Consider the following 15,074-nt stretch of genomic DNA (forward strand, 5'->3'; position numbering starts at 1 on the left):
TGCTGCCAAAAACAACACTGCTCAGTATTCAGGTAAGTTTGGTAACAGTGTAATGGCTTTGGATGGAGAAAATATAAAATGTACTGTACGCTAAATCTAAAAAATGAAGCAATTATGGTATACATGTGAGGAAAACTATGGTATGATCATTTAAGAACTGCCAATACATTCTTTTTAGAGTTGTCTTTGAGACAAGGTATGTCTTGGTCACACCTTGGTCTTGATCACACCTTGGTCACACCCATGTACCTGTCTAGATACTTCCTTAATGTTAACGAAGTCCACACCCACAACACCAGAGGGAGTGCAACGAACCATGTACAACCCAGATTCGGCACAAACAAGGGACTAAATTATTTTCGCTCCTATGCCACCAAAATGTGGAACGCCCTACCAACTGTCATTAAGACATGCGAATCCCTTGACTCCTTCAAAACCGCTCTCAAAGGGCACCTACGGATGGCTGCAATTCGAAACTGGCCCCCGTAAAATCTGAATCCCCCCCCCCCCGCCCCCCCCTTTTTTTTCCCCCTCACTGTATATATCTCTTTTCCCTTTTTACCTCCTTTATGATGAATTCCTGTTCTGTCTATAGAAGTGTCTATTTGTACGTCTCTAAATGTTTTGATGATTTGAACATGGTGGACCCTATTGGAAACAAGTGTAATGCTTAATTGGGTCGTCCACTCACAGTTAACAGCCTTTGTATTGAGTTTGTGCTTGAAATGTACTGTAATTCTGCAAACTGTTAATAAATTCTTCAATCAATCAATCAAACACTGCTAACCACCAACAAAATGTTCAGTTGCTGCCTGAAGGTGTTATTACAATCTTTTGATAACTTATTTTTGAACAGGTGACAGCCAGGACAAAAAAACACTATCACCAGGACTTTTAAGGATTTAGCACAAGCCAGCAATTCTTAGTTGGGCTAGCCTATAATTAGTGAAAATTGACATCACAAACAAATGGTGCTGAGAACCACATTGAGGTTTCTTGTATTCCAACAAATGTGGTCTCGCCAGCTCTAATAAACGAATGGACATTTACTCAATATCAAGTGACAGAGATACAATGTAAGTCACTGAAGCAGCTGCACTAATACCAAACTTGATTAAGCCTTTATTGAACTCCTACAGTAGCTGCCTATAAACCTTCATAACCAGAGAACCAGTCATACCTGAGATTAAATTCCATGCCTCATGCCTATGACGGCATCAAGCCTCATCCTCAATGGGTAATATATATGTTAATATGACATTGCCACAAAGATGACATTAACCAGAAGTACAGCAGGTCGTCGTCACCGCAGTTAACAGTTAATTGCAAAAACAAACAAAACAAAAAAAACATGTTCGGAGAACTGCATGTTACTGAAAGCCTGAAGCCATACTACAACCGCACTGATGCTACAGGTCTGGTCTGGATGTGTTAGCTGGAATGGAATGTGTTTTATTATGAACGACGCATAGTTCCAGGAGAATCATAACACAAAAGGACAATGATGGCTAGGAAGGGATATCTGTTGACAATGTGTCAGTAACACTAAGTAACAATGCAATACATTATGCTTTGTCTTATGGCCACGTTTGTTCGCTTGGAAAAAAAAAGAATAATAAAAAAAGAGGATCTGCAGCGAGTGACATGGTCGTACAGCGAAGTATTGAAGTATTATATACTTGGTTGAGTGCCATACAACTATAAGTAGAGTATTACAGTGATGTCACGCCCTAGTATGTGCGAATATGGTAAATGAATCAACGTCACGTGAGTGCATTAGAGGTGCAAACAAAGGTATTTCTTGCGTGGACTTTTTGAGGCTTGTGAGCTTGAAAAGTTTATGTTTGGACGTCCCGTATTCTTTTAGAAAAGAATGAATTTGAACTATACCAAGGTGAACACTGAATGATTATTACAGTCAGATACTGTGTACTAGTGGATATGCTAATGAGGAGCATGTAGCCTGGCAACACACTGCAGCAATATCTGAAAGGTTTTCATTCTAATCATAGTTTATTTTATGGTCAGCCCATCAGGAGAGACAAACCATACAGTATTACAGGATACAGATAAACAAGTTAAATGACCAGTGATGAAACAAAACAAAAAAACATGCAGACAAAATTGGAACTTGAACACTATAAAATTGAAGCTGATAAATGGGTTCTCTCTCCTGACTGGATGATTGGTGACCAACCTGACATTTTAAAGAGCTGGAGAGAGACAGGGAGACCAGTTGCTGATCAAACTCTCTCTATAGCAATAATTACAAGCAGAATAGAGAGCTATAATCTTTTAACAAAAAATACAAGATATCACTTACAGAAGGTTTAACCATAGTTTTGCTCTAGGTTCGAAAAATATATCACTTTATGCAATCCTTCTCCCAAACTCAACGCTGATGGTACCTGTGGGTACATTTGGGTACTTTGTGGTACTTTTGGGTACTCTTGGGTACTTTGGGCTACTTTTGGGTACTTTGAGGGAATTAGTAGGACCCCTGATACCTGCGTTGTTTGCACCTCCAAACCAATGGTGGACTCGGCCACACTTCCAAATACCCGTATGTGTCTCAAACAATAAATCAGGTTTAAAGTAAGCCTAATGCAGGGGTTCTCAACGTTTTTGGCCGGGGACCCCCGGAAATGCTTTGGCAATGTCTCAGGACCCCCGCCCCGCCCCCTCCCGACCCCCAATATAAATTGACTGCTACAATAACCTTAAACCATTTTGGGCGGGAACCCTTTTGGTGTTTTAAGCATTGTTATAATTTAGCTATTGAAAAATAGCAGATCTACAAGCTCATAGCGTGCCACCGAGTGGCGCGCTACGAGCTTGTAGGTCTACTATTTTTGAAAAATCGTGAAAATATATATATATATATATATATATATTTTTTTTTAATAATTTGGGGACCCCCTAAAATAATTTGGCGACCCCCCGAGGGGTCGCGACCCACGGGTTGAGAACCCCTGGCCTAATGGACAGATGGATCCATTCCTATACGACGTGGGATTGAAAGGAGGGCGTACTACTGTATGTGCACGAGTGGGCTATTTAACTATGCGTTTTGGGGCATGCAGGCAGCAAACTCAGACACAGACACACGCTACCCTCTGCTCTTGGATGGAAACGAACGTTTGGAAAACCGAGGGAGACACCGAAGCCCAGCTCATATGGAGGAACGGAGGCTCTGTCTGAGTGTGAAGTTGTACCTTTACCTCATAGGACATCTCATCTAGGCGGGGGATGAGGGGACACGAGGGATCATTATCATGATCGAACGTATACAACAGGGGTTCTCAACGTTTTTGGCCGGGGACCCCCGGAAATGCTTTGGCAATGTCTCGGGACCCCCGCCCCGCCCCCTCCCGACCCCCAATATAAATTGACTGCTACAATAACCTTAAACCATTTTGGGCGAGAACCCCTTTTGGTGTTTTAAGCATTGTTATAATTTAGCTATTGAAAAATAGCAGATCTACAAGCTCATAGCGCGCCACTTGGTGGCGCGCTACGAGCTTGTAGGTCTGCTATTTTTGAAAAATCGTGAAAATAAAATTAATCAATTTTTTTTTTGAAAATAATTTGGGGACCCCCTAAAATAATTTGGCGACCCCCCGAGGGGTCGCGACCCACGGGTTGAGAACCCCTGATCTAGGCGGGGGATGAGGGAACATGAGGGATCATTATCATGATCGAACATATACAACACCGTCGTACAACGAAGTATAGCCCAGGCTTCAGAGAAGCAACGAGGAGTGAAAGGGAGACATTCTGTCGAACCCTTTGAGCAACCGCCCCACCTGCAGTGTTGTTTTCGTCGACTAAAACTACCTTTTTCCACTGACGAAAACAAAAATGGAAACTAAATGAAAACTAAGCTATGATGACTAACACTGAGACTAAATATACTGACAATTTCGTCAACAAATAAAAAGTAGACTAAAATGTTAGGAAGGGACTAGTGGACAAGAGATCCAGTATAAGTCATTTTGCACTTGGTTGCATGCTGAAAATAGCCGATCTACAAGCTCGCGCTGCGACGCGTTGTGAGCTTGTAGATCGACTATTTTCAGCAAGTGTAAAAAAAACAGTCATTACGATGGCATCAAGGCCAACCAAAATACATTTTAGCCGACTAAATCTACAGTTGATTTAGTCAACTAAAATCCTATGATATTTAGTCGACTAAAACTAGACTAACACCAAGACATTCCCGGTGACTAAAATGTGACTAAAACTAAAGGAAATCTACTAAAACTAAAATCAAAATTTGCTGCCAAAAACAACACTGCTCACAACTAGAAATCCCAGTGGCAGACGCCGGGGATTTGACAACTCATGCAAACTTGAGCAAAAGGCTTATTGACATACTGTCGTTCAGCCATTATTACCCAAACGCTTCCGCCCGCTTAGAGTAGAATGCTAATCATGTAGCGATGTTTCAAACCAAGGCATACAGTACTGTAGTTTGAGTGCATGGTCCTGCTGTCATCCCTACAGGCCACAAACTGTCCATAAGACCATTTATCCCTCTGAGCATCTTTGTATAGGAATGACAGGTCATCAACTCATAAGACAAATGATCCAGCTGTGATTCCAGTGTGATTTCAGGTAGACTAAACAGGAAAGGGCACACACCAGTGTTGGTGAGGTGCTGGCCTAAGGCAGTAAATAAGTAAAAATGAGAAAAAGGCCACACACACATGTACAGCATCGTGGCTATGTGTGTGCAGCCTTTTTCTCATTTTTACTCCAGTGTGATTTCAAGCATAGGAAATTGATAAATGTGTGACATTTGAGATTGCCTCATTAACCACTTCAAGCCTTTACTTGGTTGACTGTTATCGCTTGACACTATATCTATATCTTCACTGACAATAGCAGATTTACGAGCACACAACACATTGCATTGCGATGAGATGTGAGCTTGTAGATCTGCTATTTTCTGCGAAGGTTTCCCCCCAGCATATGGATGCTCATGGGTTCAAGTGGTTAACCACCTTAGCCCTGGCATTCCCATTATGGGCATGTCATGAAAAAAAAAGAAAAAACAGGAATCGTAAAACTAAATGTTTTGAAGAATCTCATACATTTTCACAAAACATAGCAAATATCAACAAGCTAAGTGGTTAACAAATGACAGCCAAATTGATTCATTAAATCCGTGAGGTTATAAACACATTGTCACCACTGTCGCGTACGTGGGTCCTCATGTCGGGATTACAGAGATCTAGGAATGGCTTGCTCCTCATCTAAAGGTTACTTTAATTATAGTGATTGATAGACCTACATCACATGTCTTCATAATAGCTGAAATAGGCTAATACCACAGCGAGTCCATTTCAGTGTGTTCAAAAGTTTACCAAATGGAAACATTTGTGGGATTTGTGGTGTCCAATAAGGTCATTGCTCTGTCTCCATCGCCCCATGTTAGTCTGTTGAATCAAAAATGAAACACGTCAATGGACCAACATTTTGGGAGCTAGATCTACCAGTTCAGACTGTTCATTTGAACTATACCAAGGTATAAACTAAACAATTATTACAGTCAGATACTGTGTACTAGTGGATATGCTAATGAGGAGCGTGTAGCCTGGCAACACACTGCAGCAATATCTGAAAGGTGGAAAAACCTACCAGCGAGAATGTATCCTATAGTGATTTAAAACAAGACTCTAGGACATAACTCTATATAATTATATATCTGTAGAACAGTATGGGTAGTGTACTATACTATACTAAAAACGTCACTGCTATCATGTATTCTAGAGCAGGGGTTCTCAACGTTTTTGGCCGGGGACCCCCGGAAATGCTTTGGCAACGTCTCGGGACCCCCGCCCCGCCCCCTCCCGACCCCAAATATAAATTGACTGCTACAATAACCTTAAACCATTTTGGGCGGGAACCCCTTTTGGTGTTTTAAGCATTGTTATAATTTAGCTATTGAAAAATAGCAGATCTACAAGCTCATAGCGCGCCACCGAGTGGCGCGCTACGAGCTTGTAGGTCTGCTATTTTTGAAAAAACGTGAAAATATTTATTTATTTTTTAAATCTTTTTTTTTTTTTTTTTTTGGGAAATAATTTGGGGAGCCCCTAAAATATTTTGGCGACCCCCCGAGGGCCCCCCCCCGAGGGGTCGCGACCCACGGGTTGAGAACCCCTGTTCTAGAGAATATGAGGTCAGGGCAGTGCCCAAACTAGACGAGGAATCTGTGTTTACGGGCCTTATCTACGCAACACTGTGAATGAATTCAGCCCTAATTACAGCCGGCGGTAATTATTATTTCTCCTTCCTCGTGGTGATTATTACAATGAAACAACAGCAGCCCCATCTAAGAGGTCTAATTATTATTTATTAATAGAAACCTTTTTTTTGCCTTCCCTGAAATCAATCAGAGTTGGTAATGGCTTTTAAATAATGGCGCGTGGGGATCCTGCAGTTCATCTCCTGAGTATATACTACAGACATTTTTCACAGTGAGAGGATCTGATTATTTTTTAAACACTCTCCGTTAAGTCCCCGAGGAACTCGGGGACAAAATTTGCTGTGTCATCAATAGTCTGTAGTTAAAAGGGGGGGGGGGGTGGGGGGGAAGAAATTAGAGACATGGAAGAAATTACTTATTTGGTGAGGCTACAAAATGAGCAATTTGTTAAGAAATGGACGCCCTTCGCGCGCATCGCACCCCTTCCCCCTCTTTCCTTTTCTTTACTTTATTATTTTTATTCTATTTTATTTCTTTATTTATTTTCTTTCATGTCTGTTGAATTACTCGATCAAGATGTTGTCTTTCATGTTTACATTTCTTCATTATTATTGTTGTTAGTATTATTTATGATTATTATTTTTCAAATGTGTTACTTTCTATGTTGCTGCTGTCTCCTTGGGGAGACAATTTTGTATTGAAGAACTGAATGATGATATATGATGCATATGTATAAAATGTATTGTCTATTGTCAATGACAATAAAAAATAAGTTTGATGATGTGTAATGTAGGCTAAATACTGCAACCAGTAGATGATTTTAGCTATACTGTACATGTGAGGAAAATAATTCAGTGAAGCCTTAATGGCCATTTAGTGATTTGATTTCTAATGCGTCGCTTCTAATGCCTCTAAATTCCTTTTCCCAAACCAAAGTATATGAGGGGTTTATCTTTTCAGATCTTCACTGTGTGACTTCTGTTAAATGTTTTCCTAAAAGGTATTACTCTGCCTGTTATGCACCACTGCAGACATTCTGTACCACATTACCAGAACTAAATAGTAGTGTTGGCTCAAAATGTGAAAAACTAACTGTCAGACATTTATACATGCTGTCTAGCCAGTTTTCTTTAAAGGACCACTTCACCACTTTTCAACTTCTCTTCCTATAATTGGTCCTAACTAATGTTCATGATAAAATACCACCATTGGTGGTGTTTTATCATGAACATTAGCCTTTAACTCCACTACATACACTTATAGATGAGAATGCTACATCCAATCATTGTTCCCACCTCTGTCAATATGATCAGGCTCCATTATTTGATGCCATGTACCCAGAGTCATTGGACGATTCCACTAAAGATCCACATTCCATGCACAGGGTAAATCAACAGAACAACATTATCCAGGACATGAGACAAATAGGCAATGGGGTTTAGGAGGGGTAAAACACGGAATGATGCAGAGTGAAAGGTTGAAGTGGAAGGGAGGAGGAGGGTCGGTGCGAAGAGGCTAAACATTAGGTACCAGTTGCTGCTGACACGACACAAACGTTTGAAAACCAGGGGCCACACCAAATCCCAGCTGGTCGATGAAGGGTGGCTCGTCTTGGCTGTGTATCTGAACCTTGATGCCCGCTTCATATGACGTCTCATCTGTGGAATACAGTAGGCGAGACATTGTGGATACAGTAAACCAGAATCGTGGATACAGTTGGGTGCCACCGATATTGTCCCTTATCATTTGACCCATTTAGGCCTGACCTCAAAATTTAAAAAAATCCTTCTAAATCCTCCAGTTTTCTGAAATAAATATTTTCACGATTTTTCAAAAATAGCAGACCTACAAGCTCGTAGCGCGCCACTCGGTGGCGCGCTATGAGCTTGTAGATCTGCTATTTTTTGCTAAATTATAACAATGTTTAAAACACCAAAAGGGGTTCCCGCCCAAAATGGGTTAACTGTCCTTTTGCGCAGATCACGCAAACCTCAGCAAAAAGAAAAGGACAATATCGATGGCCTCCAACTGTACAACAAGAACCAGACATTGTCACTTCAAAAAAAGGAACCCCCTTTATTATCTTTTACCCATTCCAGGTCAGCTTTTTTCCCCCCTTGTCTCATATGATAACACATTAAGTCGCCGGTCACTTCTTTTCACCGGGCAGTGAGGAGTTTCACCGGGAGGACGTGTGGAGGAACATGCTGGAACCCCAGTTCCAGCCCATGCTGAACAGGTGGCCTGCCGCCTGACCAACCTGTCCTGTAGGAGTCATTAGTGCTGAGGTAGAGATTGCCCTCCCTGCCTGGCTTCACACCCTCGAAAACTGCCAATGAGCTATATGCACACATGCCATTTTAGGCCCAGGCTACACGTATATGGATCTTTTGCAAAACGCACATTTCTTTGTGCGTTTGGGCCTTTCAGCCACACGCAAACGGCGTTTTCGGCCACTCAAACGGAGGTTTTTGGAAACGGATAAATAAGTGAAGATTTTCGAAAATATCCGGATCAGTGGAGCGGTGTAGTCATGCGAAACGGAGCTTTTGAGAAACGATGATGTCACCGCCACCGTCCACATGCAGCTTGTCAAGCAGAGGTCCTCACAAGTATAGGTAAAACACTGCCAGCCCAGTCCTCAGCACAATGGCCCTTTGCGCAAAGAAGTTGAGATTTTACTCGTGCTATATTCAGATAATCTTCAACCGATTGTTATAATTCGAAGTGGTATATATTCTGTGAAGTTTATATTTTCATTGGGTGTACAAGTCATGTTTTTAATATGCCTTTATCAAATGATATAGAGAGATGGTAGGGTAGTGCCCAAGACCTTATAGCCATGCAGCCTATATGATCTGTGGTGCACTTGCTAGGCCTACACTCTCAATTAGGGATTTTCCCAGAGGTTAATTTCACTGATGTGTACAACCTTTATTCAAATAGTTTCATTTGTATTGGTGCCGAGTGCGAAGCCAATAGGTTAATTGCGGACCGCTACAGATAAACTGTGGATATTAACCTACCAATAAGGACCCAGGCCAAATGCCATTGCTGTGCAGTAGCCTACACCAACCAGTCTATGCGTGGTGTGTGCATAGCCGCATGTGAAACTATATCGTGCTGTATTTTGCTCTCCATTTCATGGTCATGGTCATGCGAGGAGAGAGAGAGAGAGAGAGAGGGTGCAGAGAGAGAGAGAGAGTGTGAATGGAATCGCATCGTGCGTGCGCATTATGGCACATCTCTCTCATGTTTAGGTAATTAAGGGCGCACCATTGACTGCATGTGACGTGCCTAAATGCTGACAATGTGCGCGTGAACTTGTATTAGCCTACATTATAACGTGACATTTATTATACAGCTCGAAAATATAGCCACTCTACAAGCTCACAACTGGTTGTGGACACTTCTATAGGTCTGACTTGCCAAGTCGCCAGAGCAATGGTAAAGTGTCTATCATTTTTAAATTATATGGAGAGAAAAGTCGAGAGTCGGGATCTGGAGATTTACGCACATAGTGTGACATGCTGACAGACAATGAAAGAAACATATACTTCCACTCACAATTTAGGTGGCTTTTAAAATGCGGTACTTATTCCTTCATTAAAAATATATAAGTGTAAATATGAAAATCAAATATAATATAGCCTACAATTGAAACCTGCTACTGCAGTGATTTTATCCTGTGTTCAATGCGTTTCTGCGTTTGTGTGTGGACATAGATATCTCTGTCGTATGGCCAGGGATTCTTTCTAAAACGGAGGACGAAAATATCTGTTTTGCAAAAGATCCAGAGTAGTGTGGCCTGGGCCTTAGAAAGAACATAGGTTACTTCCCTATTTCCGTGTGTGTTACCAATGATACTAATGAAGGCTCTGTTCCATTCTGGTCAAACAGAGTCAGGGTGCTGCTATTGGTACTGCTATAGTGCATGTTGGCTCACTGGAAGCACTCTGCTACACCAGTGGGTCTCAAAGTGTCCTTGAGTGGGTTCCAAATGGGCCCTTACAGGTGTGTAACTCCCTTAAGGGCCCATTTGGTTCCATTTGTACACTCTCAGAGTCATGGGGGTTGTTGAAACTAAAAAGTTTGAGAACCAATGCACACTAAATGGAACAGAGCCTCTGAAGGAAGTAGAGAAGCGGCCCGGACGTAGGAAGAGTTATTCTGTGTGCATATAGCCAAGCGTGTTCGTTGGAGTGGTGGTGAGCAGGAACCACACTATGTTCAAACTTAGCCTAGTTATAGCTTAAATGGCTTTTAGTAATGCATACGTCTTGACTTAAAAGCCATTTAAGCTATAACTAGGCTAAGTTTGAACTTAGTGTGAGGTGGTGCAACTGGCAGGTGCCCCTGGGGTCAGCATAGTGAGACTGGGGTGGGGTACTGTCAGGAGTGGAAGTACCCGAGTAGAAAAGTATCGCAATGATATATGGTCACCATGAGAGGCCCAATATAAAAAATAGAAAGATTTAAAGAGGTTCAAAGCTTAAATGGAATATCCATCTGACTGTCATAACAGCACAACTGTAAGCTACTCTGTAATTGTCTCCACCAGGCCGAAGGCATGGGGAGAGAGTATGTTTTGCACTCCGTCCGTGTGTGTGTCCGTCCGTCCGTGTGTGTGTCCTTCCGTCCGTCTGTGTACAGCTAATCTCCGGCACCGTTAACCCGGCCGATGCCAAACTTTGCACACACACTCCCTGGATGCCAACGATGAACCTCTGCCCCACATTTTCCAGAACGGCCAGTTATAGCGCCACCATGAGGCAGCTTTTCACATTTTTGACCTACAACTGCACCGATCTGCGTGAAACGTTGCATGCACACTCCCTAGAGGCCAAGGACAAACCTTTGACCTGCATTTTCCGCATCTGCCTTTTATAGCGCCACCAGGAGGCCGACTTTTGTAAAACACATTTTTTGATATTACTCCTCCAGATTCTGTCCAAAAATCTCACAAATCGTTACACAGTATCTCTATGGTCATGTGCTCAAGTTGGATCTGTCCGATATTTCATATTCCATCCTAATTGGCTATAATTGGCTTTCACAGTTTGCAAGATTGCCCCGTTTTGAACAATAGCCTCAAATCATGAACGCAGCATGCAATTTACGTGAAATCTTTCACACTTTTTGTCTCCACCAGGCCGAAGGCATGGGGAGAGAGTATGTTTTGCACTCCGTCCGTGTGTGTGTCCGTCCGTCCGTGTGTGTGTCCTTCCGTCCGTCTGTGTACAGCTAATCTCCGGCACCGTTAACCCGGCCGATGCCAAACTTTGCACACACACTCCCTGGATGCCAACGATGAACCTCTGCCCCACATTTTCCAGAACGGCCAGTTATAGCGCCACCATGAGGCAGCTTTTCACATTTTTGACCTACAACTGCACCGATCTGCGTGAAACGTTGCATGCACACTCCCTAGAGGCCAAGGACAAACCTTTGACCTGCATTTTCCGCATCTGCCTTTTATAGCGCCACCAGGAGGCCGACTTTTGTAAAACACATTTTTTGATATTACTCCTCCAGATTCTGTCCAAAACTCTCACAAATCGTTACACAGTATCTCTATGGTCATGTGCTCAAGTTGGATCTGTCCGATATTTCATATTCCAGCCTAATTGGCTATAATTGGCTTTCACAGTTTGCAAGATTGCCCCGTTTTGAACAATAGCCTCAAATCATGAACGCAGCATGCAATTTACGTGAAATCTTTCACACTTTCTCTTACTAGGCTGAGGCATATATCCCACCCTTTTCACATTGGCCTGTTATAGCGCCACCAACAGGTTGATTTTTGCAAAACACATTTTTGGAACAAAATGCCTCAAATCATCAAAAACAAAAAAAAACATCCTCCTAAACATCCTTGCCAAACATCACACACACTCCTATCCTCCTGGTGGAGACCTGTGCCCGGAAGGGCACTTTTTCTAGTTATGGATTGTTTCTCCAAATGCAGTTCAGCTGTTCTTTTTTCTCGTTTCAAAAATAGTAGAAGTAGAATTACTTATTTTAGAATACAACTATTTTGTCAAAAATAAAAGTGAAAGTAGAATTTTGGAAGAAGCACATGAAAAAGCTATACACAATAACAACAAGAGTAATTATTCACTTTCCACCCCAAGGTTGCATACTCACTCACGCTGAAAGTACTTCCACAGTATGATAGGTAGTGAATATTAAGAGTCTCGGACCTAGAGGCACATCCAATAGATGCGTGTTTATATTTCACACAAATGTACTGTAAATGGGATACATCAACAATGCAATCACCAATAGAACACATTCCTGCTAGCCTTGCTGTATCAAGTCAACACATGTCTGCTAAGGTGCAACATTACCGTGAAGGATGAGATCTACTTCAAAGTCTGGAAAAGGCCCAGGAGAAGATCTGTTATTATCACTCTAAGCATGCAATACATACAGCACTGTTTCCAAACAGTGCTGTACGGGTCGCGGACCGATTTTCATGGGTCGCCGTTATTTTTTATTTCCTACATTTTGTTTTTAATTATTATTATTTCAAAACATACAAAAATAGTTTCCAAAAAAGCAAACGTTTACATGAATTAAAAACGAATTCAATTATTATATAATTATACTATAAAAAAAATATATATATATTTTTTTTACTGATACTAACATATTGGACATGATACTGACCATGATACTGATATGATGCTGAGTTTTGACCATGCTGCTGACATAATAATACTACAATATCTGAGCTTTTAGATTTGCTATTTTCACTATTTTTGAAAATGTTTAAAACAGTTTACATGTCAAAATACGGTATCGGACTCCACAAGAGGGTACGCTGGTGCTTTAAAATTTTACACCATTTGGCAACCTTTTTTAACATATGTTGAGAGGATGAACGTGGCTGACATCAACAATCCTTAACTCATTACACTGACCCTACTGTAATTGTTTTTATTTTATTTTAATTTTATATTTGTCTCCACCAGGCCGAAGGCATGGGGAGAGAGTATGTTTTGCACTCCGTCCGTGCGTCCGTGTGTCCGTCCGTCCGTCCGTCCTTCCTTCCGTCCGTCTGTGTACAGCTAATCTCCGGCACCGTTAACCCGGCCGATGCCAAACTTTGCACACACACTCCCTGGATGCCAACGATGAACCTCTGCCCCACATTTTCCAGAACGGCCTGTTATAGCGCCACCATGAGGCAGCTTTTCAAATGTTTTACCTAAAACTGCACCGATCTGCGTGAAACGTTGCATGCACACTCCCTAGAGGCCAAGGACAAACCTTTGACCTGCATTTTCCGCATCTGCCTTTTATAGCGCCACCAGGAGGCCGACTTTTGTAAAACACATTTTTTTATATTACTCCTCCAGATTCTGTCCAAAAATCTCACAAATCGGTACACAGTATCTCTATGGTCATGTGCTCAAGTCGGATCTGTCTGATATTTCATATTCCATCCTAATTGGCTATAATTGGCTTTCACAGTTTGCAAGATTGCCCCGTTTTGAACAATAGCCTCAAATCATGAACGCAGCATGCAATTTACGTGAAATCTTTCACACATTTTCTTACTAGGCTGAGGAATATGTCCCACCCTTTTCACATTGGCCTGTTATAGCGCCACCAACAGGTTGATTTTTGCAAAACACATTTTTGGAACAAAATGCCTCAAATCATCCAATTGCCATCAAAGGCGTATGAAGAAATGGCAATCGGTACACATGATCTCTGTAGTCATGTGATCAAGACGAGTCTGTTGGATTTCTCAGATTGTACACTGATTGGCTAAGATTGCCTTCCAAAGTTTTCAGGAGTGGCCCGTTTTGTACAAAATGCTGCACATGTCCTGCTCATCCAGAATTCTATCCTCAGAGATGCTATGAGTGATCTGGCTCTGCATTTCCTCAACAAAATGAAGAAAATTGTTGCAAAAACAAATAAAAAAAAACATCCTCCTAAACATTTTGCCAAACATCACACACACTCCTATCCTCCTGGTGGAGACCTGTGCCCGGAAGGGCACTTTTTCTAGTTTAATTTTGTTTTTGTTATTATTATTATTATTATTATTTGTTTGCATATTGTGTCTAATATTTGATTAATTTCTTCTATTTTTGAATATGTATATGTATATTTGTATGTGCCTTTTATTTCATTGTTAATGGTACAAGATACTCTGGGGGGGAGTGAGGGGTAAAAAAGTTCAAGAAGAATTTGTATGCGATTATTGACTCATGTGACTTGAAAAGTTAATAAAGAAACTTTGATCAAAAAAAAATACGGTATCGGTATTATCGCCACTATATCGATTTAGACTACATTTCTTTTACAATGTCGTGATATTAGATTTTGTCCATATCGCCCAGAATATATAATATAAAATCAATTTGCACTGACCTGTCTCTCCCCACACTGGCAAGTATTCGTCCTGCTGTATGTCCATCATGATCTCCAGGCCGTTCCCCGTGCCTCCCTTCAACGTGGTCAGGATTGGGTTGCCATCCAATCCAGAGTTAAACGTGTAGCATTTCCCATAGCGAGTGTAAATCTGCGAAAGAACACAGAAAAAGACATGTGTGAGAGGGGAATAAAACCAAACCTTGAGATCTCGTGGACTTCATGTGTCTAGCCTGTGAGGGCAGAAGTCTATGACATGAGTCATCTACAGCAGGGGTTCTCAACGTTTTTGGCCGGGGACCCCCGGAAATGCTTTGGCAATGTCTCGGGACCCCCGTCCCCTCCCGACCCCCAATATAAATTGACTGCTACAATAACCTTAAACCATTTTGGGCGGGAACCCCTTTTGGTGTTTTAAGCATTGTTATTATTTAGCTATTGAAAAATAGCAGATCTACAAGCTCATAGC

At 41.6% G+C, this 15,074-nt stretch overlaps 1 protein-coding gene across 2 annotated transcripts in view; it reads right to left on the reverse strand.

Moving 5' to 3' along the window:
- asic1c (acid-sensing (proton-gated) ion channel 1c) overlaps window positions 1-15,074 on the reverse strand; it is a gene marked incomplete at its 3' end in the record, with an annotated part of 159,212 nt that overhangs the window by 14,570 nt on the left and 129,568 nt on the right. For both annotated transcript variants that reach the window (XM_079530533.1, XM_079530534.1), the window contains exons 2-3: window positions 14,606-14,756; window positions 7,745-7,872 (exon numbers count right to left, since the gene is read on the reverse strand). In XM_079530533.1, the coding sequence (XP_079386659.1) occupies window positions 7,745-7,872; window positions 14,606-14,756 (279 nt within the window). The remainder of the gene's footprint in view (window positions 1-7,744; window positions 7,873-14,605; window positions 14,757-15,074) is intronic.

The sequence above is a fragment of the Electrona antarctica genome (assembly GCF_951216825.1).
Source record: "Electrona antarctica genome assembly, chromosome: 19".
NCBI classification, from domain to species: Eukaryota; Metazoa; Chordata; class Actinopteri; order Myctophiformes; family Myctophidae; genus Electrona; species Electrona antarctica.